The following is a 14,982-nucleotide window of genomic DNA, read 5'->3' on the forward strand; positions in this document are numbered from 1 at the left end:
TCCTGTTAGTCCTATTCTCATTTCTAGAAGAATGGTAGAGAATAAAGTCCTTTGCCCTCCCTGTACTTGCTATTCCTCCCTTTCTCCATCCTGTTCACATAAGTCAGTCAGTAATCCCAAGAGTGCCCCACCCTGGGGCCTCTCTCATGTGGACCACACCACTTTTTAAAACATAGAATCATTAACTCAGGAAAAGTGTCGTCTCCTATACGCCACCCTAGCTGTGAATAAATGACACGTCTCTGTTACTGCTAGTTTTCACCTACAAGTGGTAAAACCCCAAACAATGTTTGTGTTACGCTAGGTCTAAATAATCCTTTTATGTCAAAAACATTTTTCCACACCTGATTCAAATTGTCTTTTATCTTGTGGTACCGTAAGCCCTCCCTTTCTATTTCCTGCCTTTATAATTATGGATGATAATATTTCAAGTTCTTGGTGCTTTCACCGTGCTCAATCCACAAAATAAATCTAATTTAAAGAAAAGAAAATATAGTCCCCTAAGAATCTGGTTTGCTAACATTTTGCTCCACGTCAGCAGACTGAGTCACCAAGGTAAAATTTACCTTAATGTGATTCAGTCATTTATAAAGTTTCACCAACAGCAGGAAATTCTATCAAAGTCATCGCAGAGTAAATTAGCAGATGGGTCAATGTGCAAAGTTCAAGGCATAAGTGAAGAGAACTATTTGATTAAAATAACAGGTCAAGGCTGGCAGGAGGGCACAAATATCAGAACTACTCAAGAAAAGATGGGTTTTGTAATGACAGAGATGGGGAGCATCCTTACCTGTCTTCTGTGAGTTTCATTAGGGTTGTTCCTTGAGTAGAGAAGACAATAAAGGACATTCTTAGCTGTGGGCTGGAAGGAAAAGCAATTCTATTAGGGCAGAAAGAGACACAGTGGAGTGCCATTCCCTTCTAGGCTTCCCCCTCTTTCTTCCCTTTTATCATGGCTGCCAGAGCTGCCAACCTACAACCCAAAGGGCACTTCCACAGCTGGTGTTGCAAGTATTTAGCCACCAGAAAACCTGAAGCTGTGGATCAAAGAGAAGACTCTCTTTGTCTTCCTGGAAGCTGCTTCTGATTTGACACCATCACTCAGTGAATGTGGATTACAAGTAAGAAAGCTAAAACTCATCACTTTCCTCTGCTATGTCTGAAGTGTGCCCCTAGAAGACTGGTTTGCATCCTGTCTATACAATTCAGGATCCCAACAGAAAAATTCGTGGGTGTCTCTGCTATAGTCTGGTGTATCCTATAATGAATGGAGTGTCTTAGGCAGTGGCAGCTTTATGCCATTAGTCACCAATATTATACAGTTTATTTTACTTGGAAAGTAGGATCACAATCAATTTGTCATCTCTATTTGGCTTTCTAAGGAGGTTACCTTGTAAGGAGAGCATATGCGGATGGGCCACAAGAATAACTATTCTACTTGGTAGTTAGAACTTCTCATGATTAATGAATACATCAGCATGGTTTTTACATGGCAGTGATTGGGAACTTTATCAATGTAAAATCCACACTCTGAAAGACAGGATAACCCTCGGGTGAGGACAAACGTAACTTTTTGTCTGCAAGATGGACTGTCACACTACCACGGATCCACCACGGGAATGCCGCCCTTTGGGGCTCTCTCTAGGTAGCCAGCTGGTTTCATAATATCAACCTATTTCTACATGATGCAATAATTTCTCATATCTGACCTGGCCACAGATCTTATAGTTCCCACTTCCTAAAATGTTTCCCCAAACCTGTTCCCCTTTTCCTGACAATAGTAATTGTTTCCTAGTTGGTGACCCAGCTGATCATCATTCCTTGCTCCAATTCATTCCTCACACTGCTTCCAGAATTATTTTCCTAAAATATAAATCAGATCTTGTCACTCATCTTGTCATCTCTATCAAACCTCCAATGGCTTCTATCGCCTCCAAGATAAAGTTTACATCCATTACCTTATGTCCAATGCATCTTTGGAAACCCTTAGCGTGGTCTGTAATACATAGTAGGAGCCCAGGCAACACCTGGTGAGTTGAAATTGGCCTCTTGAGAAAGACCTGGGTTCTCTGTCCATGGCATCAGGCTGCCTGGTACTACTTCACCAGTGCTGAGGACATTACATCACAAGTGATAGTAACAATCATAAGTTTCATAATAATATAATAATCGCCAGTCCAATGATGTGCTTACTATGTGTCAGGCACTATTGTAAGTGATTCCCATGTATTATCTCATTAAACTTGTAACAACTTTACGAGATCATTACTATTACCGATCTTTATTTTCCACAAAAGGAAATTGAGACTCCGAAAGGTCACACAGTGGGAAAGTGGTGAACTTTGGGCTTAAAACCAAGCATTCTGATTCTAGAACTTGGGTTCTTCACCACCAGGTTATACTGCCCACCTTATATAGAATTATTAAGCTCTGGAAAGAATGAATTTGAAATGTGGGAAATGTAGGTCTCCAAACAGTAACTGGTATATGAGTCTGGGCTGAAGACATAATTTGGGAATTCTCAGCATACTAATGTGAGTAAAATTGTTCAGAGTGTCAACAGGGAGATGGGAAGGGAGCCAAACCTAGAACCAACACTAACATTTAAAGGCCTGGCTCCGGTCAGTGGATGAAAGGTGAGCCAGAAGTCAGCGAAGGAGAGGATTTCAAGGAGAGAGAAATCTGAATCCAATGAAGTGCCTCTAACCAGCAGAGCAAGCACTACATGGCTCTCAATGGATTTGTCCTATTGAGCATCACTTTGGGACTGTGGTGAGAGTAAGCAGATGTAAGGGTGGGGATAAAGGCAGATGGGAATGGGTTAAGGAATGAATGAGATGTAAGGATGGAGCCAGACAGTCTTTAAGGATATTTTAGTGAGAAACTGGGAAAGAAGGTAGCATCTATAGGAAGACAGGACCAGGAAATTCTTTTTTTTTTTAATGAGATTTTATCTATTGGCAATGGAAATGGAGCCAGAGGAAAGGTAGAGAAAAATACAAGAAAGAAACAAAGACCTGGGGGAATATTGGAGACAATGGGATAAAATGGACTAATGCGAAAAGACTGGCATTAGATAAAGGGGATACTTGAATCTCAGAGGCAATGGGAAGGCATGAATATATCTTTTAAGAGGAGGATTAGAGTAAGAGGTAATCCCTTGCCTGCTATTCTCTGGGCTTTTGGTGAAACAGCAGGTGAAGTTCTTTGCTGAGAGTGATGGGTGTGAGGTGTTGTATGAGGGTTTAAAGAATATGGTGAAAAGTTATGGTATTGAATGAGCATGTACTGTATGTTGGGCACTATTGGCGGCCCTGGGCCTGCAGCAGTTAACAAAAGACAGTTCCTCCTTTTGGAGTCTGCATGGCAGTTGTGTCCTGATGCCACATTTTAATGGGGGTCCATAGCCAAAGAGGACCAGAGGAGACATTGAAAGGAAGGTGGAAACTCCCTGGTGGTCCAGTGGTTTAGAGTCCATGCCTCCATTGCAGGGGACACCAGTTTGATCCCTGGTTGGGGAACTAAGATCTCACATGCCTCATGGCACAGACAAAAAAACAAACAAACCAGGAAAGTGCCTCGTGGTCTGGATTAAGCCATATCAACTACTCTGGTCCTTAGTTTCTTTGTCTATAAAACAAACAACTGGATTAAATGGTCTCTTAGTTTCCTCAATCCCTACCTCTAATTTCTTTGAATCTAAAACAGCAGAATGTCTGGAGGTACTGAAGGAACTGGGGAAGAGAAGTGCGGAGTGCCCACTCTAAGTCAGGTGCTGGGTTTGTTGCTTTGAGCACGTTTTCTCTTATAATTTTCACATGTAAACTGAGGTTCAACCAAGGTGAGTCAGTTGCTTTGGTTGCCCAGTGGAGCTTGGATGCAACTCCACACCTGCCTAACTTCAAATCTTTTTTCAGGAGACTCCTTTGTTTTAGAGGAAACAGGAAATCATCAGAGCAAATAGAAACATAGCAGAGACTCCCAAGTATCTGGAGGTAGATTTGTTTTATATCACTCCTGGATGAGAGTGTAGGAAGGGACATTATGGGTCAACGACAAAAGGAAACTGGAACTGTCCAACTATTGGGTTTGTATTTGACTCAAAAGGCAGCAGTTTCTCACCAGAGCTTTTCAAGCTGGCAGTTAGCGGGTAGCTCTTAGGATAGCTTGGAAAGTTATTCCTTTCAATTCTAAGCTTCTATGAGTCTCTTAAATATTTTGTTTCTCTCCTTTCCCTCTGTTTTCCCCCTCCATCTCCTCCCAGCTTCTGTTTTCTCCATTCATCTGGGCTTATATGCTACTTGCTCTGCTGCTGCTGCTGCTGCTGCTAAGTCGCTTCAGTCGTGTCTGACTCTGTGCGACTCCATAGACAGCAGCCCACCAGGCTCCTCTGTCCCCAGGATTCTCCAGGCAAGAACACTGGAGTGGGTTGCCATTTCCTTCTCCAATGCATGAAAGTGAAAAGTGAAAGTGAAGTCGCTCAGTCGTGCCTGACTCTTAGCGACCCCATGGACTGGAGCCCACCAGGCCCCTCCATCCATGGGATTTTCCAGGCAAGAGTACTGGAGTGGGGTGCCATTGCCTTCTCCAGCTACTTGCTCTAGTTTCCAATTTTTGGCATCACAGAGAGGATACCCCTTACCCTGCTCCCTCTGGTCAGGCAGATGGGTACATGTGGAGACCAGAAGGTGAATTTGCAGGGAACACATTTATCAGTACCCTGGTCTCAGAGGACAACTTGTCTCCTGAGTTAAAAACAAAACAAAAAAATCTCACTCACAGAAGATGTATACGGCTACTCATATTGGCTGGAAGACTCAATAGAGGCCACCAAGCAGAAGTGGAGTTGCTTTCAAATTTACAACATCCAGAACAATTTTTACCAAAGACCTGGACAACTGGTTTAAACTCTAGCATATAGGTGAACGCTATCAAAGTTGTGTTGTCGTTTGGCAGCTGCACCCAAAGAGGGTAAAATGACCTCCTTTCTTTTACTAGTGGGAGTCTACATTTACTGGACTGCTAAGACCCCTGCAACGTGTACAGTGCTGACGTTCAAAATTTCATTGTCCTCTCTTGGACACATGGTTGAGAATGCTCAGAGCATTCTATATCACAGGACACATAGCCAGGCTGAACAAGCATGGTGGTTTGCCCAGGATTGAGGAGAGCTCCCAGGGTATGAAACTTTCAATGCTAAAACCAAGGAGGTTCTGGGCAAACTGGGATGAATTGGTCACTTTACACTCCATAAGGTGTAAGACAACCTTACACCATACACATGGGTCCAGCTAGAATGAGCCAATTTCTCCAGCATAATGCACTGTGAAAGAAAATATTAATGATCCTTCTAGAAGGATACTATTTGACAAGAGAGGGAGAAAGTTAAAATGTTGATCTTATAACCAAATTGGGTTCCTCCTGAAAACACATAGTCAAGTTATTCTATTTAAAAACAAACAAAAAAATAGTCTGACATGTGGAAAAGATGAAAACAAAGGCAAGTCTCTCTTCCAAGGTCTGAGATTCTACCTTTGTCAAAAAGCACCCCCAAACTAGTCAGTAATTAGAATAGCAAACATAGGCTGGGTTTACTTTATGGCCAAGAGCTACATATTTCTCACCTGATGAATTTATGAGCCAACTGTTCCACAAAGTAATAGATTTCATTCCAGTGGTGCAGCACACTTCCTGACCTAGGGAAATAAAGCAGATGTGATTTAATCAGGTGTTCATTTGTCTTTACCTTGTGTCATATATTCTATTCTTTCACAGTTGATCTATCCTTTAACAGGGCTCACCATCTGAAACTTCCATAACTTTGGAAATTACCTGAAAGGATGCTTAGAATTAATTTTAGAATTCTGAGAAACTTTGGTAAAGAACTCTCTTCACTCCACCTCCAACTCCTTACCACCCCTACTCTAGACACTCATATGTCAAAAAAATTCCTGGGCCCAGCCAGATTCACAGGTTAGTTTCACAGCTTTAAGGAATAGTTATTTTTGTGCAATTTGTTGCTCTGATTAGAGAAGAAATGGTATTCCAATTCATTCAAATGAAATTGGCACAAACTATATGCCCAAATAGACAAAAACAAATTCCACTCCTCAAAAGAGTCAAAATTCATTGGTAAATACAGATTCAAAGTCTCTAAAAAAAATATTAGCAAAACAAATCCAGCAGGAATTCAAAAGAATGCTAATTAGTTCATTGGTGATTTATTTCCGTAAGATATTGATAGTTCAAAATTTAAGGATCCAGTACTTTGGCCACCTCATGTGAAGAGTCGACTCATTGGAAAAGACTCTGATGCTGGGAGGGATTGGGGGCAGGAGGAGAAGGGGACGACAGAGGATGAGATGGCTGGATGGCATCACCGACTGGATGGACATGAGTTTGAGTGAACTCTGGGAGTTGGTCATGGACAGGGAGGCCTGGCGTGCTGCAATTCATGGGGTTGCAAAGAGTCGGACATGACTGAGCAACTGAACGGAACTGAACTGAATGTATCTAGTCATACTAATACTTAAAAGAAGAAAAATGATACAGCCCCTCATCATTAAAAAGGGATCCTTTTACTGAAAAAAAAGAGGGAAACTTTCTCTAAGACATATGGAATCATAGCACTTTAGATTTGGAAATGGGCTTATTTCCCACATTTGACTTCTGTTTCACTGATACCACTTACTACTGCTTCAATTCACCTTATAAGTATTTTTCATAGTGCTCATACTCAATCTGTTGCACTGACTTCATAGTAGCTTTTTCTATTTTAACGTACTCTTCTGTAGACTCGATGTTCTTTTCTTTTTATTAAGGATCTGTTTCAGCTGAGCTCTGCATTTCTGCCTGTCATAATTGTTGAGGTTAGTTTGCTTTTTGGACTCTGACATTTTGTACTGAAAACATTTTCCACTGGTTTCAGATAGCTTTTATTTTTATGCGCTCATCTACCTTAATTTTAACTTCTAGAAAGTTATTGTTATTTTTGTTTCAGACTATTTTATAGATCTTTAAGATGAATCTGTGCAAAGTAAATTTTATGCCTTTTTTTCTGTGATTCAATATGTCTAGGAACTCTTATTCTGGTTAAGTGTATTCCACCTCTATGAGTAAAATCTATTTTTTTCTGCCCCACATCCAGTAATGACATGTCTGTCTGATCTGAACAGAAGTGATACAATATGTTATGGTCAAACACTGCAAGATTACTTATCATAAGGATATGGAAGTTCTCCAAGTTAACCTATAACTTCAATTCTAGGAGAAATTCTGAAAAAATGTTTTGTGAAACTCAAAAACTGACTTCAAAAATGAAATGAAGATTAAAGTTATAAAAGTAATCAAGGTAATAATGAAAAAGAACAAAGTTGGAAAGCCTGCCCTATCGAATATAGCAACCTCATACACATGATATGTAAGAGTAGAGCCAATGGAGTAAAATGGAAAACTACATCCACACCCCAGTGTATGTAAGGTCTTGCTATAATACATAGGGAAAGAGGTGATTCAAACTGTGGAGGGAGAATAAACCCTTCCATGTCATTGCAGTGACAATGGATTTCTAATTGGAAACAACCAATCAGATCGCTATCTCATACCAAATGTAACCCTAGGTGTATTAAAACCTAATAGGAAAAACAAAACTTTCAATCCTTGGGTGAATTATAGAAGATTTTCATGTCATCAGGTTAGTGAAGAGTTCCCTCAACCAAATACAAAAAGTAGGAATTGTTCTTTACAAAAATAATTATTATGACTATTATAAGTGTCTAAAATTCTGGATGACAAAAGATAAGGATGACAAAAGCAAAGATGAGGAAGAGATTGAGAGAAGATGTTTGCCACAAAAATAAATGGCAAAAGATTAGTGTCTAGTATATGTAAATCGGTACAAGTAAATGTTAACAAGGCAAACAATACAAAAATAGACAAAGGATCAGAACAGGCAATCCCTTGAAGGATGGCAAATCAGCATTTGAAAAAATATTCAACTCCTCCTCTAATAAATCCAGAAATGCTTTGTTTGGGGAAAAGCAAGTAGTTTTGGGGGGCAGCAGCATAAAGCCTACAGGGTCGAGGAGTGGGGAGTTGGGGAGATGCAGAAAAATAAACCTTTTCCAGTAAAACTCTCTATTCCAGCTTCTCAGCCTTTATACATTCCATCTGCTTGAGACACACAATGTCCACACTGGCAAACTCCTACTCATCTGTAAGAGCCAACTTGATCTCTGCCTGCTGCCTTTGACCAACACAGATGGGGCTCATTGCTTCTGCCCCGGGATCTCAGGGCACTGTGTCCATCTCTCAGTCATCATCCTCGGATACTGGGTTGCCATCACTTTTTTTCTTCAAGCTTCCATTGTGAGAATGTGAAGGATATTTCCCTCCCCAGCATCTACCTATTAGTTGGATGGAAGGAAGGAAGAAGAGCGTGGGGAGACGTCTCTATTGCTCATGGATGCCTCCTGATCTTTTGCCAGCTGGTCCTGGCTTCTGGCCTTGTTTGGATGAGTGTCTCAGGCCTGAGACTCAGATACCTCCAGCCAATTCCTGTGACCCTATGTGATCCCGAGGAGCCTTCCCAGAGGGGCCAATGATTCTAGAGTACAGGTCCTCAATGAATGGGCCTATCTAATCAATGCAAAGAAATAGAGGAAAACAACAGAATGGGAAAGACTAGAGATCTCTTCAAGAAAATCAGAGATACCAAAGGAACATTTCATGCAAAGATGGGCTTGATAAAGGACAGAAATGGTATGGACCTAACAGAAGCAGAAGATATTAAGAAGAGATGGCAAGAATACACAGAAGAAATGTACAAAAAAGATCTTCACAACCCAGATAATCACGATGGTGTGATCACTGACCTAGAGCCAGACATCCTGGAATGTGAAGTCAAGTGGGCCTTAGAAAGCATCACTACGAACAAAGCTAGTGGAGGTGATAGAATTCCAGTTGAGCTATTCCAAATCCTGAAAGATGATGCTGTGGAAGTGCTGCACTCAATATGCCAGCAAATTTGGAAAACTCAGCAGTGGCCACAGGACTGGAAAAGGTCTGTTTTCATTCCAATCCCAAAGAAAGGCAATGCCAAAGAATGCTCAAACTACCGCACAATTGCACTCATCTCACATGCTAGTAAAGAAATGCTCAAAATCTCCAAGCCAGGCTTCAGCAATATGTGAACCGTGAACTTCCAGATGTCCAAGCTGGTTTTAGAAAAGGCAGAGGAACCAGAGATCAAATTGCCAACATCTGCTGGATCATCGAAAAAGCAAGAGAGTTCCAGAAAAACATCTATTTCTGCTTTATTGACTATGCCAAAGCCTTTGCCTGTGTGGATCACAGAAAACTGTGGAAAATTCTGAAAGAGATGGGAATACCAGACCACCTGATCTGCCTCTTGAGAAATTTGTATGCAGGTCAGGAAGCAACAGTTAGAACTGGACATGGAACAACAGACTGGTTCCAAATAGGAAAAGGAGTACGTCAAGGCTGTATATTGTCACCGTTGGCCTGCCGTCTATGGGGTCGCACAGAGTCGGACATGACTGAAGTGACTTAGCAGCAGCAGCAGCAGCAGCAGAGTACATCATGAGAAACGCTGGACTGGAAGAAACACAAGCTGGAATCAAGATTGCCGGGAGAAATATCAATAACCTCAGATATGCAGATGACACCACCCTTATGGCAGAAAGTGAAAAGGAACTAAAAAGCCTCTTGATGAAGGTAAAGTGGAGAGTGAAAAAGTTGGCTTAAAGCTCAACATTCAGAAAACGAAGATCGTGGCATCCGGTCCCATCACTTCATGGGAAATAGATGGGGAAACAGTGCAAACAGTGTCAGACTTTATTTTTCTGGGCTCCAAAATCACTGCAGATGGTGACTGCAGCCATGAAATTAAAAGACGCTTACTCCTTGGAAGGAAGGTTATGACCAACCTAGATAGCATATTCAAAAGCAGAGACATTACTTTGCCAACAAATGTTCGTCTAGTCAAGGCTATGGTTTTTTCCTGTGGTCATGTATGGATGTGAGAGTTGGAGTGTGAAGAAGGCTGAGCGCCAAAGAATTGATGCTTTTGAACTGCGGTGTTGGAGAAGACTCTTGAGAGTCCCTTGGACTGCAAAGAGATCCAACCAGTCCATTCTGAAGGAGATGAGCCCTGGGATTTCTTTGGAAGGAATGATGCTAAAGCTGAAACTCCAGTACTTTGGCCACCTCATGCGAAGAGTTGACTCATTGGAAACGACTCTGATGCTGGGAGGGATTGGGGGCCGGAGGAGAAGGGGACGACAGAGGATGAGATGGCTGGATGGCATCACTGACTCGATGGACGTGAGTCTGAGTGAACTCCAGGAGTTGGTGATGGACAGGGAGGCCTGGCGTGCTGCGATTCATGGGGTTGCAAAGAGTTGGACACAACTGAGCGACTGATCTAATCAATGGTAGATCCCTGACTTTAATGCAACTGGGAGTCTCCCAATAGCTCACCAGAAGAGCATATCCCAGCCCTAAACTTTTAAAGCTTTGAAAAGTTTTTCATTAGAATCCCAGCCATCCTCTTGGACATGTTTCAGTTGTATATTTAAAATCTCAAAGACTGGTTCTGATTCCCTTTCTTCAGCCAAAGGGTAGATGCTCTGGTCCTGGGGGTCTTAGTGAGGGTCTGGCAGATCTGGCTCAGTGCTGTGTATGTGCTTCAGATGAGCCACCACGTGACTATTAACCACAGTCTACTTAGAATTCTACAACTCTTTTCCACTAGAATCAAGAGATCTCCTTGAACACTGGTCATCTATGCCCACTTCTGAAATGCAATACTGTGTTTTGCAATGCTGTGTTATGACCCAGACAAGTATCATCTGAAATTTTGGTCAGTGAGGAGTAGGATAAGATACCTAATGACTGGAGAGGAATCCCCACAGTTCCTCCATCCCAGGTCTGATTTTCTCATCAGTAGAGAAGTCCTATAGTGAGGGAATTAAACTGGAAAGGGAGGTAAAGAGTTGAAGTAGGGACTTGAACTAGAGTTGGGGGTCTATTCTTGGCTGTCTACTAAAGAAGCAGGGGTCTCAAGTAAATCCTTTTTGTGTTAGCAGTTTTCTGTCCTCAAGAATTGAGCACAGATCATTTGTATTCCTTTACTTATTACAAATGGCACTAGTGGTAAAGAACCTGCCTGCCAATACAGGAGACATAAGAGACACGGGTTGGATCCCTGGGTTGGGAAGATTCCCTGGAGGAGGGATGGCAACCCACTTCAGTATTCCTGCCTGGAGAATCCCATGGACAGAGAAGCCTGGTGGGCTACAGTCCGTAGGGTCACGAAGAGTCAGACACAACTGAAGTGACAGCACATATATACACACTTATTACAAAGGATCACCCACTGTTAATTAATTCACATTTTCTTTTATCTTAAAATATTTCATTTGCACTATTCTTCTATCTGATTGACATGTAAAATTTAGAAAATGTTGGTATTCATCTTTGATTTCTAGATGCTAGATATAAGGAAAGATCCAAGAAATATTCTGGAGTGTTGAGAAAATTCTAAAGCCATCTGGAACACTTTCTTGCCAATGGGCAGGTGCTGTATTTTCTCAAGAAGAAAATAAAACAAGAGGTAAGGGGATATTGACAGGCTTGCTTCTCCCATCCCAACTCTACTAATAATTGTCCTGTTGTTTCATATGTACTCATGATCATTCTTTACACAATTATATAAGCCTTGACCAAAATATATCCCCTTTGGGACACCCTTGAGATGTGCATAGCCGATTCCCTCCAACACTGAGGGTAAACATAATGTTCAAAGATTCTGGGAACAACATTGACTTTATTTTCTCTTTTGTTACATGGGACCCTAAAGGACCTCAGCTACTAAAGTGGCATAGGAATATAGGATTATGTAAGTCTGCACCTTGGAATCCTTCTAGTCCTCAGGACTGACCCTTCTTAACCCACATATGCATGCTCTGTGCTCCCCAAGATCAAATAATCACTTAGAGAAGGAAATAGTCCCATGGCAGCTCCTTATGGTTTTAGCATGGAGGTAAGCTTGTTGGGCATGCAGCTCATTTCTCTTTAACCCAAATCCCCAGGAGGAAGGGGCTTGCCTGCTTGGTGCCATGGTCCTTTCCCCTGCCTCACCACCACCCACTGGCTACAACTGGACTCCTAACTCTGAACTCTTAACTAGTTCATCCATGGAGGATCTCAAAACTACCCCCCTGAACCAGACTCCTGCACTTCTGTCATGGGGAAAGATACACTGGGTTTTTTATTCTGTTTGGACTTTCTGTTAAAACATGCGTGTCTCTCCTGTACTTTGCCTTGTGAACTGATTTTCTCGTTTGGAATCTAAACTAGTAGATACTCCCAGAATAATCAGCCCGAGATGGTGTGTCCATGTTCTAACATGGCTTCTTTTCAAGCTTGAGGACCCATGTGGAAGGTGTTGGTTGGGGAAGCTTCTCTCTACCCTACAGTATGTTAAATATCTCATTTATCATGCTAGACTGTTCAAGAATTACTGATGTTAACATCCCAGCTATGGGAGCCCTGATGTTCTCTTCAATAATGGCTCATCCAGCCATTGTTACCAAAGCCCCAGGGTAGAAACAAAAAGTCCTGCCTCAGTCAGTTCAGTCACCCAGTCGTGTATGACTCTTTGTGACCCCATGGACTGCAGCACACCAGGCCTACCTGTCCATCACCAACTCCCGGAGTTAACCCAAAGTCATGTCCATTGAGTTGGTGATGCCATCCAACCATCTCATCCCCTGACGTCCTCTTCTCCTCCTGCCTTCAATCCTTTCCAGCATCAGGGTTTTGTTTTTTTTTTTTTCCAATGAGTCAGTTCTTTGTATCAGGTGGCCAAAGTATTGGAGTTTCAGCTTCAGCATCAGTCCTTCCACTGAATATTCAGGACTGATTTCCTTTAGGATTGACTGGTTTGATCTTGCAGTCCATGGGACTCTCAAGAGTCTTCTCCAACACCACAGTTCAAAAGCATCAATTCTTCAGCGTTCAGCTTTCTCTATAGTCCAACTCTCACATCCATACATGACTACTGGAAAAACCATAGCTTTGACCAGACTGACCTTTGTTGGCAAAGTAATGTCTCTGCTTTTTAATATGCTGTCTAGATAGGTCCTAACTTTTCTTCCAAGGAGCAAGCGTCTTTTAACTTCATGGCTGTACTCACCATCTGCACTGATTTTGGAGCTCCCCCAAATAAATAAATAAATAAATAAAGTTTGTCACCCTTTCCATTTCTTCCCCATCTATTTGCCATGAAGTGATGGGACCAGATGCCATGATCTTAGTTTTCTGAATGTTGAGTTTTAAGCCAACTTGTTCACTCTCCTTTCACTTTCATCAAGAGGCTCTTTAAGGTTCCACTGAACTTGTGTGGATTGTTTTGTTTTTAGAATTGTTTTTAACACACAATTGCTGACAAACTATAGTCAAAGAGTTGAAATATCCATGTTTTAGATCCAAGTCAGTGGATGTGAAATGTCCCAGATATTTGCCTCAATTAAATTCTAACTCATGCAATTCTAGCCCCTGAAGATTTCCGTGAGCCCACTGGGTATCGAGATGCTGTAGAGAATTCAGGTCCCTTCTTAGGAGCTCATGCTTTGGCTCCACAAATATATATCTCAACAAAATTTGGAATTCAAGCAGCCTCCCAGGGAATTCTGCTTGAACACAGTCCTACAGAGTTCTTTGCTTGAAGATTCACTTACTATATCTGGATCCACTCAAAATCAGTCACCTCCTCTTCACATCACTTTCTGCTTGGCTTTCAGAAGGGTTCCCCAGACCACAAGGAGGCGAAGCCACTGGTCCCCTGAGAAGGTAATTGCTGGGAGCAGCTCCAGGGCTCCTTACTTATTTTTGTTTTTCTAGGCCCTCTCCAAGGTTTGGAGCCTGATAAGAAAGTCAATACATCTTGTGTATTCACTGTGTGTTTGCAGAGAGGGGTCTGCATGGAACTTGACCTGGTCCTCAGATTACTGCTCAGTTACTTTCAAGGATCTCATATGCAAAGAGTAACAGCAAAAGAAGAACCCTGGGTGTCATTCTGATTTGTTTCTGAAACACATTCTTTTGTGTTTATATGAGTTTCCAAACTTCCCTGTGGTTGAGCTCCTTTAAAAACACAAGCTCTTTCCATTAGCCACAGATACAACCAGTCAGAAAGAATTAAGTGGTCCAAATTGAGTTTAAATTGTCCTCTCCTTGGCATAAGGGTCAGAGCAAAATGAAAGGGAAATAAAGAGAGCTCACAGTTGGAAACATCACCCAGGAGTCTTTTAGTCCTGGAAGAGCATAGTCCCAGTAAGGATGGAAATTATAAAACTGTCAGGTCCTGCTTTTCTTCAGCCCCACCCAGTTGAAGTCATTCATGTCCTCAGTGACCTACCAGGTCCCCAGCTAATCCTGCAAGGCTAGGGCAACCTCAGGCCCACTGAGCAGAACAGGCAATTAATTCTGGCCCCGCATTCATCTGTATCCCCCTCTGACCCCCTACCCCACTCCACTTCTTCGTTGGCCCTTCTCTCCTTCCTCCTAGCCTTCCTGCACCCTACCTGGCTGGGGCCCAGATCTTCAGCTCTTGTCCTCTTCTGATTGGCTGGAGTCATGAACCAGCCTCCCTCTTGCTCTAAAAGCTGACAGCAACTCTTACCCTTCTCCAATGTCTTCAGTGCAGACCCAAGTCAAGCCACTGAACACTGTACCCACCCTGCTCCTATCTGTGTCTGGAGACCCCAGCCCCACTGTACTGACTTGTAAGGAATTTCCCTGTTAGTCCACCTCACTGAAGGCTATGACAGCAATGACTTTTATGCTGTGGAATGCAACCTATTAGTGATTTGGGAAATCAGTTTGGTGGGATGTTGCCAACAGTTAATAAAAATGAAATAGAATAGAAATATCAGAATATATTGTATACCATGACAG

At 42.2% G+C, this 14,982-nt stretch overlaps 1 protein-coding gene across 1 annotated transcript in view; it reads right to left on the minus strand.

The window, feature by feature from the left end:
• ANTXR1 (ANTXR cell adhesion molecule 1) overlaps positions 1–14,982 on the minus strand; it is a 258,267-nt gene that overhangs the window by 224,884 nt on the left and 18,401 nt on the right. Inside the window, exons 2-3 of the mRNA XM_005893586.3 lie at positions 5,625–5,696; positions 791–862 (exon numbers count right to left, since the gene is read on the minus strand). Coding sequence (XP_005893648.3) covers positions 791–862; positions 5,625–5,696 — 144 coding nt within the window. The remainder of the gene's footprint in view (positions 1–790; positions 863–5,624; positions 5,697–14,982) is intronic.

The sequence above is a fragment of the Bos mutus genome, chromosome 11, assembly GCF_027580195.1.
Source record: "Bos mutus isolate GX-2022 chromosome 11, NWIPB_WYAK_1.1, whole genome shotgun sequence".
NCBI classification, from domain to species: Eukaryota; Metazoa; Chordata; class Mammalia; order Artiodactyla; family Bovidae; genus Bos; species Bos mutus.